Source organism: Pavona decussata, unplaced genomic scaffold, assembly GCF_977016875.1.
Source record: "Pavona decussata unplaced genomic scaffold, jaPavDecu1.1 SCAFFOLD_54, whole genome shotgun sequence".
Taxonomy (NCBI): domain Eukaryota; kingdom Metazoa; phylum Cnidaria; class Anthozoa; order Scleractinia; family Agariciidae; genus Pavona; species Pavona decussata.
In genome coordinates this window covers 132,964-145,604 of record NW_028145476.1, presented here as the reverse complement: position 1 = coordinate 145,604, position 12,641 = coordinate 132,964, and the positions used below count along the sequence as shown (strand labels likewise).

The window sequence follows — 12,641 nt, the reverse complement described above, 5'->3', positions numbered from 1 at the left end:
GGAGAGATAAACCTGCTGGTTGATAAAGCAGTATCAGAAGACAACATACACTATAAACGTTTTTGACGGTAAACTGTTCTTAAACGAAATGTTCAAATACTCAAACTCGTTGCTACTTGTTGGGAAAAATATTTGAAGGACAATAACCACAATAGCCTCCATTTGGCTTTAAAATTATGCTCAGATATTTGCCCTTGGACATTATCTGTTCCTCGAAGCTCACAGTTTTCCTCGAGCTTCGCTCTCGGAAAACTGTTCGCTTCTTGGAACAGATAATGTCCGCGGACAAATATCTGAGCATATTTTCGCGCCAAATGGAGGCTATTCTTTATATGTACAGTATAACAAACAGGACTGGGTTGTTCGAAAGCCGATTACAATAATTTACGATTAAATGTTAATCGAGGTTTTCATCTCGCTCATTAAGAATGTTTTTAAAGGCTAATTTTAAGCTAATGGTAAAGAAACGTTTAAGGCAAAACTGAGGGACGAAAATCTTTTGGAAGGTTTCGTATGGGTTAGTAAATAAACTGGATTCAAAGTTCACGTTAACCCAGGATTAGCTTAATCGGGCGTTGAAAAACTGGGCCCAGAACGTCAAGAATATACTGCACAGCGTTCATCACACCATTGCTGGTGACCGCAGGGAATATCACGAAACATCATTCCATTTTATTTTCCTGTTGACTCTTTACCTTAACATAATTAAAGGACAACAAGAGAGAAGGGGAAGATGCATAAGCTTTCATCTAAATTGTCACACTTCAAGATTGCATCGTATAAGTTAATTTTTTGAAGCAACTTATATTTTACATGTAATGATAATTACCTTAGAAAAGAGCGCTACATAACTGCCATGTGGGCCACTTGGTTGCCCCGGAAAATCCGAGAATGGCCTAGCTTCCCTAACACAGGTATGAACAAATGCATGCAACGACCTCAAGCGAAACCAACCAATCAGTAAGTGAATAAACATCATGTTCCGAGAATAAACCTGGAATGTTTTGAGAAAACTAACAGATAGTGGAAGGGTTCAGAGGCTCCATACTAGTCAATCACAAATAGTGAGTTTCCTTTCCTTGCAGATTACAGTCAGTTGTGTAAAACTTGATGTCATCAAACTACCATCAGAGGTTCCATCTTGACCCGTTCCGGCAACAACAATTATTTCTCCAGACTCCACTTCAAGGGTCTGATTAAGTCTTTCTAAGTAGTTCCAGTGAAAATTACTCTCTTTTATTTATTTTATTTATTTATTTATTTATTTATTTATTTATTTATTTATTTATAAACTTCGCCAGAGGAGAAAAAAACAACAGGAAGAAACCTCTGACAGGAGAAAACTCACAGAACGATAAGTTCCAATAACGAGACTCCTTGCATAAATGAAATTACAGCATAATAATTAAGTATTGACAACTATTTAACAACACATTTTAACTAGTAATACAGGTAATGAGCTGCTTTGATGACATTTTATGCAGACACTTTTGAAAGTTTGAGGTACTGCGGGATCGTACAAATTTAAAGTCAAATCTATGTAGGATGCCCCCAAATTAGTTTTAAATACATCTATAGATTTTGTACTGTCCCTCAAGAAGTCTGGAAGTGTGTTAAATGCTCTTGAGGCTCTTGAGGGCGGTAAAAACTGTTCTGCAACGTGACAGTCCTACCTTTAGGTATATCTAGTAATATACTCTTAGTTGGAGCAGAACGCCTTGTAACTCTAATAGGTTGAGCTATATTAAAATTGGTGGCAGAACTATTAACAATAGATTTGTAAGTGTAGACTAGATCCAAGTATTCATGCCAATAGCACAGAGGGATAAGGCATGGGAGTGTTTGTGATTGTTTGTACAAATTCAACGCGCCGTTCCACTGGTTGTTGAACAATTATCCTTAAAAACATCTTTGGTAAAGATTCATTTGAACTACTTTTAGCATTTGGTAGAACAAACGTTCCATGACGATACTAAAATCAAATATCCCCGTCGCTGAAAGCTAAACCTGACAGTGGAACTAAATTCAGAAGGTCGTCTTGAAAAGAACTGTGCCAGAAACGACTAGCCCACCACTTTTAACTTGGAAACAAACCATCATTCCATTGAGTTCTCTCTCAGCAATAACAGTGAAGCGTAGTGACATAAAATAGAACAAAGTACCCGAGCACGAACGAAAGGACCGAACAGGCAGTTTATTTTTTGATCTTCATCGTTTGTCTCCTGGTGGTGTGGAAGTTAAACAGTATGAACAGTGGTCTAATCGCATGCTTAGCTTGAAGCGTCTACTGACACAATCAAATGTTAAACGTATACATTGTGATACACACTGTTAGACACGTGAAGAGTGGACATGAGTGGAGAACAAACATGCACGTAGGGTTTATCAATAGAAAATTGCTGTATTTTTTTTAAATTCTAGGACTTGATTTTGCATTAAAGGAGAAAAGAATATTATAGCGTGGAGCCTTAATCAAATTCTCGGGAGCCCTGTTTATTTTGGCCCAGAGCTCTGGAGCCCCAATTTTTTATATAGGCTGGAGCCCTGGAGCCCTGGAGCCCTGGAGCCCTAAATCCATTTGGGCCCTAATTTAAATGTGTGTTACATTGCAAGAGTTTCTTGTTTACTGTGGGTAATCGATGTCTTGCAGTTCATTGATGTGACGTAAATATGTGAAAATTGTTGCTATCGGATATCGATTTCCGTTTAGTTCCAGCATTTCGAGAAGGTATACTTGATACGTACCTCAGCGCGAAGGCTCATTTTCTTGTATCTGCCACAATTTTGACAGCTAAACGTGCAATGGATAAAGGCATAAAGGATCTCAAGGAGCCGAAGCGTGTGCCAACAGAGAAAGCTTGTTCACTTCTTCACAAGATTTCTATAATTTTGTCTGCCGTTGCGATTCTGTTAACTATTGCGCTGTTCGTGAGACTCGAAACAGTGGTCCGTGAAACGAAAATGATGGATTCAAAGTTCTCGCAGGAAATTCAGCAAGTTAAAGATGCTCTCAAAGAAGAAGCTAAACCCCAGGCCAGAGCGAACGAGGACGTGGATACTGCCATTGGTAGGTGACTTTGAAGGCTTGGTGTAAAAATTGTAGAAATGTAGAAGAATGTTTTAGAAATCCCGTGACTGAGTTGTTATTTATGCATAAGAGGGTCGAAAGCTTTCTTTAGCTGAGGCAAAATACAAGATATTTAATTAAGTTTTGACCAATCGTATTTTATACAATTAGCCACCACCTGTGCATCTCCGTACAAAAGACAAGTAGTGTGCAATGAATTATATTTTATTTATTTGTGTTTTTGTCCAGTTCATTATTCGGAATGTAGACAGTGGCGTACTTTTAGTAACCTGAAGACATGATATTTCCGGTTTCCTGTTGTTAAATTAAATAAAGCACATTCTTGCTGTATGTGAGTGTGTGTTTGTGCCTGACCCTGTTGTTATATTCTTCATCTTCTCAGTTTGGCTGTCCTGTCTTTCTAGCCCCTTTGTGGTTATTTCGGGCAGCCAGTACTCGAATGGAGTACAAATAAGAGTTGTTATTGTTATTGTAGTGCAAATGAATCATTTTACTGGGAAGACTTTTCGGTCGGCTACTTGTCCTTTTAAAACAACGAGAAGGATTGATGTATTCTATGCTGTCTTACCTCCAGCTCAAGAATAAGTCACTTTCAGCCAGCGTTTTGGGAATCTCTTTTATGATCTATAGACTGGTATAATAATTACATGTATATATTACCGCCAGCGTTCGGTCGCGTGGTATGTCACAATGTCCCTACTTATTCGTGTCTGGGATCTACGATATCTAGTAATGGTAACTTCATAATTTCTAAACAAAAATCTGTTGAAAAAACAAGACGTTCTATCTTTGCGACAAAGCGTTTTTTGTTTTTGTTTTGGATTATTGTAAGTTTCCGCTCAAGATTTGTAACAAATTATTCGATAGTCTTTTTTTACCTATCTCACTTTATAATTCAGAAGTCTGGGGAGCCTATGATAATATGAATCTTCAAATATGGGAAAAAGATTCAGTTGAACGACTCCACTCACAATTTTTCAAATATTATCTTGGGCTTAACAAACGGGCACCTAATGTGGCGGCACGAAACGAAGTAGGAAGATTATCTCTAAAATCGCGTATTTTTTGTAATATATTACATTTTTGGTTACACCTTAAAGCCTTGCCCGATGACAATATAGCTAGGCAATGCCTATATATCTCGGAAAATCTTGCCCTATCAAACGATCAAAGCTTCATGAACTTAATAAAAACGCGATTGATAAAATATAATCATACAACAAGTACTAGTTTTTCTATTACTAAACAAAAATCCCAACTCATTAAAACAATATGTATCCACTCTTTATTCGAATATAGAGACTCTAAAGCGCATCAAATAAAACTTATTAGGATGAATACTAAACTTAATTTTTATTCCAAATTTATAAATTATACCAACGGTTCTGATTGCTATGATCTGGTCAAGAATATGAGACACAGGAGAATTCTTACCAAATTTAGAGTTGGAAAGCATAACCTTCAAATTAAAAAAAGGTAGACACACAAAGCCCTTAACACCAAGAGAGCTAAGGAGCTGCGAATACTGTCATTCAAAAAATGTAGAAGATGAGTGCCATTTATTTTTCGACTGCGTCTCATATGCTGATTTACGAAACAACTTATTTTACGACATTAGAAAATATTGTGAAAGTTTTAAGAATTTATCAGACGAAGATCTAATTACATTTTTCTTCAATAGCGTAGACCCCGTGATTTGTAAAAAAATGAGCCATTTTATATATGAAGCATCCTTGAGGCGTGATGATTTGTTAATCCGTAACTTGTAATTATTACATTTATCATTGTTGATGTAATAGGTACCATTAATGTTATGTGGGAATGCCAATAAAGTATGTTATGTTATGTTCTCAAACTCATTAATTATTCATGCAGTCAAAAGCCAATAAATGACCTCCATTTCGGTCAGGTGGATGAATCTTGATACCCCAATGAAACACCAGATGAAACACCACCAGGTTTTCATCTGAGATGAAACATGTTTTTCATCTGAGATCAAACATTTGCATTTTAATGAGATTAATTTCTTATTGTTTCATTTGAGAAGACATGTCAAAAACTCGGGCTTCGTGCTTTATCACGGGTTCCAAATACCGAGAAACAGATGAAAGCACCTGTAATGGTGTAATGTTGTAGTGTTTAGGCGAATATGGGACTATGATTGCAGTTCGTGAGAGACATAAAGTAAATTTATTTTTTACACTGTTAAAAATTGTTAAGAAATACGTAAGAAATGGAGGTATTGCCCGGGAGGTATGCCTACTTCCTGCATCCTGTGGCGTGTATTTTGTTATTTTTGTTTCATCAATAGATCAGCACAGTTAGGCCTATTAACCAATAGTTCAACGCAAACAAAAACAAAGCGGAGAAAATCTGTTGTTCACATAATGACCTTATGTGAACTTTACGAAAATATTCTTTATCAATATGTGCTTCATGCTTATCAGTTATGACTGCCTTAACTTTGTTTATTTCTTGTATGTTAATGTCACTTTACTGTGTTGTACAAAGAAAGAAATCCGTGGTCATCAAAATAAAAAAAATTCTAAATGGCCTCTTGACACGAGCTGTTGCATTCAGGTTTTAAAGTTACAAAATGAAGTAATAGGAAATTGTTCTCTTTGCAGGTCTAGCGGGCAAAAGTGAAATTGTCCGTCGCAGCTTAAAAACGAACAGCAGCGACTTTGAAGGTTTGAATGACGTTCGCGATGGAATCAAGAAATACGTGGACTCGATCATTGTGAAATCATTGTGCATTGCTCCAGGAAGAGTTTGTCTGCCAGGTCCCCCTGGTCCGAAGGGCATCCAAGGAACCAAGGGTAAAAAGGGAACGCAAGGTTTCATGGGTCCACCAGGTGAACCCGGTAAACAAGGAATGATGGGAGATCCTGGAGCACCAGGAGTCAAGGGAGAAAAAGGTATGTCAGCTTTAGGGCACTCATGTTGCTAAAAACCATATTTCCTTACTCAGGAGATTTTATTTTATTTTATTTATTTATATATTTATTTAACCTTAACTTAATCATGGACAATTCATCAGCTATAACTAAATAAATCAAAACAAAGATAATAATAATTCACTAATAAACGATGTAGATATCAAAATTAATAAAAAGTTGCTATCCATGAATGCCGTGCCTTAGAGTACTTTTGAATTGCCCAATGGACTCTGCTTGCCTTACGTCGCATGAAAGGCTATTCCATAGGGTGGCGCCACTGTAACTAAAGCTATTTTGCAGAGCACTTTGAAAAAGTAACGACCTCGCAAGAACACCAAACCATTAATAACGCCGCTTTGTATTGAACACAAAGAAGGCAACCAAGTTTGCTGTTAAGAATTGTAATGGTTAGTGCAAAAACGACTGGTTTACCTTTCTGTTTATGAACTGGCAAATTACAGTTCAGCAAAAACGTTTGATATATTTTTCGCTAGACTTTTGGATTGTCCCGTATTCTAATGCTCAGAAATTGCAAACAGTACATGTATTTCCTTAGATTGGTTCTCGCAACCGTTAAAATAGATCTCGACTCGTCTTGAAGGGATGGAGAAAACCCCCTGAGAAAATCCGAGCCCGCACTGAAATGTCTCGAGAAATTTTAGCTTTCTGTCAGACAAAAAAGAGACGGAGTACAAAGCAATTATTCTCAAAAGCATCAGAGCTGCTTGAAAAGAGTTCTTGGAAGCAACAAGGCACTAGATGCATTTGTCAAACAATGAGGGAAGATCGTGAAATTGCTTGCGTAGTATCAAAACAAAGAAACACTCACCCGAGAAAATTCGTTGTAAAGCTTTTCCAGTCTGTCCAGCTTGGCCCAGCTGACACATCAAATCCTTTGCAGCTTCAAAATACCGTTTGGTTTTAGCTTTTGAGGCTAGAAGTTTGTGGAAAATTTTGCCGGAGCGATTGGCGCACCAGACGAGTACTCAATTTTTCAATTTGATGCAAAACGCTCTCGATTTCATTTAAACTTGAACAAAGCTGCCACTTTCATTCATGCCGGTCCGCGCGCGGGAAAATGTTACAAGTTTCTTTTTTTGACAAATTAAGATCGCCTCCAGCTTTTTTGCTATAAACCTGTGTTTTGTTATCAATGTGTTAAATAATAAAACAATTATCCTGCTCAATCTTGCGGAATATCGCCTGATTTTAGCCAACTCGGCCTACGGCCTCGTCGGCTAAGTATCAGGCGATATTCCGCGCGATTTCGCAGGATAATTGTTAAATATATGAAACATATATTTTTGAACTACTGATTAATATAAATTAATATAGATTACATAAACAAAACAAAAAAATGTAAAGTACAATACAGGCAGGGACTCCGCGACAGCTTACGCTAATTACTGCGGGCCCGGAACACACTGTAAGTGATGTCTCATCATCTACAAATGAGACTAAAAAGATAACCACACAATCACCAAAAGCAATCAAGGAACCGCTAAGAACAAAGATGGTCGAAAAATATGCTAAAGAAGCAGAACAGCAGTCCTGGCTGGGAGCCTACACTACCAAACAACTCCAAGATAAACAAATGCCACCTACAGCCGATCAAAGTCTAAAGAAATGGAAAAATATCCCCGACATCGTATACAGCGTAAACAGGAGCGTAAGTCAACAACTTTAAATCCTACCAGCAAAATAAAGCACAATTGAAGATTGCAGGCACCAAATGCAGAATGTGTGGCACCGCTACAGAGTCAACCACTCATTTGCTGTGTGCTTGCCAAAAGATCGCACAAAGTCTCTATAAAGCAAGACATGACAGATCGTTAAGACCTATCTATCACCACCTACTGCACTAGAAAAGTACAACTTTCAGGAGACTGACAATGAAAAACCATGGTACCAACAAAGGCCATCCTCTGCAGTAATAAAGAATGAAAACGCAAAAATTTCTTTGGCATGTACCTTTCAAACTCCAAAAGGTACCAGAAAAGGGAGCAAATAAAATAGACATGGAAGTATACAACAAACAGACTAATAATTAGACACTACTTGAAGGCGCTGTCTGCCAAGTTGGCACAATTGCGGACAAAACAGCGAAGAAACAGAAAAAACACACAGAACTACGTGCAGGCGTCAAAAAACTTTATATATTGTTTTCGACTTTCTCAGAGGCTACCATGAGGAGTTACGGAAGGACTAAGCTCAATAACGAACACTGACAAAGAGCTGTCCTTCCAGTTATTGAACGCTGTCAGAAAGGGTTATCACTCGCAATTACACTAGTATATCTTACATAATATAATAATAATAATAATAATAATAATAATAATAATAATAATAATAATAATAATAACAATAAAATGGATAATGATAATGATAATGATAATGATAATGATAATGATAATAATAATAATAATAACAATAATAATAATAATAATAATAATAATAATAATAATAATAATAATGATAATGATAATGATAATGATGATGATGATGATGATGATGATGATGATGATGATGATGATGAAGATGATGATGATGATGATAATAATAATAAAAATAAGAATAAAATAAATAAAATATTTGCTGGCAAGCGGTAACGAGGCAGCACACCCTTCTTTGCAATAGTACCATGGGTTCCGGAGACTTTTCATGCGCAGTTTCCGGTTTCAGTCCTTTTTCGGTCCTGCGAAAAAGCGGCTTCACCGCGAAAAAGTTGTATTGCAATAGCAAAAAAAAAAAAGTCGATGTAAGATCGAAAGTATGAGCAGTTCGTTATTCGGGATATCCACTACTGTGATGACGTGGCTGAAAAATGCACGTGAGATCTAACAGAGTTTAACTAGATTTATATTATTCTCCGCCCGTTGAGGCAATATATTTGACCGTTGAGTCAAACTCTCTGCCCTTTGAAGTAAATAATTCGACAAATAAAAAATGAATATTGATAAAGCTCATTTTGTTTTCGTGAGTAGTATAAATAAAGGTAAAAGAAAGGTAAACTGTAATTTAAGAGGACAGTTTACTCAAATACTTGGGGACATTTTTTTTAACATTAACAATGTGTTTTTTTGGTTTTTCCTATTGAAGAACAAGTTTACAGTCTCGGCATCAAAGCAGGCCGCACAACCATGTGACAAGCAACTTGATACCACATAACAGCAAACAATGCGCTTTGATAGGTTTCCTGGTCACGTCCGCATTGATTTATTGAAATACTATACAACTTTAAGAACATGTTAAGAACGTTTTCAGGCTCGGCAAAAAAAAAAAAAAATAAATAAAGAATTGAATAAGAACGTTCAGCCTCAGCCGCAAAATTAGAAGCTCTTATAAGAAAAAGAGTAGATGTGTAACAGGTATGTATATGATAAATAAAGAACAAATATAATCACTGTGGTTTCCTCGGACAAAGAAATCGACATGTCCTTGACCTGATTGGCATAACATTTTTGTTTTCAAACTAAGTCAGTCGGTTTTTTTGTTCTGTCTATTTTTCCATTCGGATTCACCCTCATTACGTTATTGCTAATTGTTACCTATGAATCAGTTCTGATTCGTCGAAACTGTGGATACATTGTTTACCATTTTTTCGTAAGGTGATGCAGGACTCCCTGGACATCCGGGACCTAAAGGAGAGCCAGGAGAGTCCATATCTACCCCAAGGGTGACGATATCTCCTACTTCAGTGACAGTGGCTAAGCATCAGACCGTCACGTTTTACTGCTCAGCTGTTGGTAACCCAAAGCCTTCAATATCATGGAGTACGCTGAATGGTTCAGACCTGGTGAAGGCGAACAGGAATGGTGAACAAGATAAGTTAGAGATTAAGAATGCCACTTACATTGACTCGGGGAAGTATGTTTGTACGGCAAGAAATGTTTTGGGACAAGACATGAAAACTGCTGAGCTGTTTGTTGAGGGTGAGATTTAGATTGTCTTTCAAGTCATGACATTTCTTTTTTTGTTTCTTATCTTTCAATGTGTAGGAAAACGACTTAATGAGTATCAAAAACAAACCTGTACCTTCATAAGCGCTGGAAATTTCTAAAAGTCTATTGTCGCGTTTAATATCTCTGCTGGTTTTGCTTGGGCCCAGTAATCGGGCGGAAAGGTAAAAGTAAATTGCGAAAAAATGCCCTTCTGATTGTTGGTTCTGATGCTGTACAACTGAGCGTGGGAGCTAGGGCCATAAGGTTCGGCTCCTTTTCGGAGAACTCGGATTTCCTTTTTCCCAGTTTGCCTGTGACACTTATCAGATATATTTACTGTTTTGTCAAATTATATTCAGTTGATGCGTATTTTAAAAAAAATAGGTTGAGTGAATTTAAATGACAAGTTAATTGATTAATTTAGCCATTAGTTACCTGGAGTCTAACGTAAGAATTTCTATAAGCTTCTCAAAGGCATTGGTAATTAATAAAGTGAACAACCAATAAATAACGTCCATTTGGATCAGGTGGATGAACGGTTTTACACCCAACGAAACACAGATCAAAATGTTAAGGGTACTCAAGTAAGGGCTAAACGAGATTTGTTTGTCGCGCTATGCAAGGAAGTACTGTGTGCAATATGGACTTTGTTCCAACCAAAGCGAACAATGACAATTGCCGCTCGTCTGTACTGGCTTTCTATAATTTCGTTTAAAAGACTAAATTCGTTATTGCTGTTCAATGCTCTCCATTCAGAACTTTCTTTTTAGCTTCATGCTTCACCCAGGGCTCCAAACTCCTTGAAACAATAAAATGCACTCGGTCGCATTCATCTATTGCTCGGAGGCACTCGTCCTCGTTTCCTGAAACAATAAACTCCCTGAAACAATCAAAGCACTGGGCCGTATTCATCTGTTTTTCGGAGTTTGGAACTACCGATGAAGCACTCGTCCTCGTTTATGACAGCAAATATTAGTTGATTTTTTTTCGCTATTTCTTAAAGGCATGCCTTGCATGTAGTAAAGTCAAAATATATATTCAGTGCCAAGGAAGATTTTTATTGCCGCAGAGGGCTTTTTAAACTTGATGTTGATGTTTATCTGCTGTTGATTGCATTTAGGTCCTCCAGTGTTTACCAAGATCCCTGACAGAGTTATAACAGTAAAAGAACATTCAACTGCAAGTATTGTATGCCAAGCTTTTGGCTTTCCGCAACCAGTTATTCAATGGTCTAGAGCATTCTCAGTTCCGTTGCCACAAGGGCGATCCGTGGTCGTAAATGGGACACTTCAAATTTCACGATTCAGTTTTGAAGACATCGGTAGCTATCAGTGTAAAGCAACTAACAAACTGGGATTAGTTACCACGATAACAGCGTTACATCAGTTCAGAGAAGGTGAGAAGTACAAACTAAATAAATTGTTTGAAAATAATAGCAGTTGGTTAGGTTATTCATAACGATTATATTCGTAGTTCTATTAGGGACAATAAGATCTCAGACTAAGGGACCAGTCAAAAAATATTTTGATAGATGAAAATTTTTGTCAGGCCCCCCCTCCTCAGATCTAAAAATGGCAAGTAGCCCCCCCCCCTCTTAATTCAATATTTCATTGATGACCCCCCCCCCCAAGCGTCAGGAAAGGTTTTATCAAGGGCGAGGCCCTTAGACTTTTAAGAACCAATTCTTCTTCGTTTGCGTGTACGAGGCTACCCAGATCTTCTGCTCAATAAAGTCCTCGCAGGAGTTCAATTTACAGACATGAAGTCGGCACTTCGTCAGAAACCAAAAATGCACAAGAAAATATTTCCCTTTGTCACACAATACAATCCATCCGTGCCAAACCTAAAGAACATCTTAATGAGTATAAATGGCATTTAATCGAGAATCAACCCTTGCTGAAAGAAATTTATCAGGAATCAACAAGTTTTTCGAAATTGATTTAACTATAAAAGTTAACGTTAAAAGAGAACGACATTTCGACCGTCTGACGGTCATTTTCAAGTTCAAAATGAGAGGTAAAATATGTGCTTATATACAATTGTGAAAAAACTAATGAGATACTGACTTAAAAAGCTCTAAGATATTCACATCTAAACAATATAAAAAATAATAGCGTGAATGATAAATACAAAGGAACGCTAAAAACGATAAAAGGTATTTAAAAGGTATTTAAAAGTGAAATAATTAAACAAATAACTTGCGCGGATCGAGTCGCATTGTTTGTTCAGTTTCGGCTTTAGGTCGCGAATAAACAACATCTCGAAGATCAAGCAGTCGAGTTTGCTCTGACACTTTCTCAGGATTCTGAAGTTGCTTTTAATGGTCTCTGGATCCTGTCCATGCTCGTCCTTTACATGATTGCCAATTGCTGATCGTTTGTGTTCCTCCACACGTTTGTTTTGTATTTATCATTCACGCTATTATTTTTTATATTGTTTAGATGTGAATATCTTAGAGCTTTTTAAGTCAGTATCTCATTAGTTTTTTCACAATTGTATATAAGCACATATTTCATCTCTCATTTTGAACTTGAAAATGACCGTCGGACGGTCGAAACGTCGTTCTCTTTTAACGTTAACTTTTATGGTTAAATAAATTTATCAGGGTCCACTAATTACATCCTACAAGAGAGGAAATCTTTAAAAGACATACTCGTAGGAGCCAAACTCTAA

General features: G+C 37.1%; 1 protein-coding gene across 1 annotated transcript in view; it reads left to right on the top strand.

Moving 5' to 3' along the window:
• The window catches only part of LOC146480197 (contactin-5-like), an 18,463-nt gene extending 5,822 nt beyond the window's left edge, over nt 1-12,641 (top strand). Inside the window, exons 2-5 of the mRNA XM_085109957.1 lie at nt 5,716-6,006; nt 9,636-9,959; nt 11,089-11,364; nt 12,574-12,641. Of these exons, the coding sequence (XP_084966083.1) occupies nt 5,931-6,006; nt 9,636-9,959; nt 11,089-11,364; nt 12,574-12,641 (744 nt within the window). The 5' untranslated portion in view covers nt 5,716-5,930. The remainder of the gene's footprint in view (nt 1-5,715; nt 6,007-9,635; nt 9,960-11,088; nt 11,365-12,573) is intronic.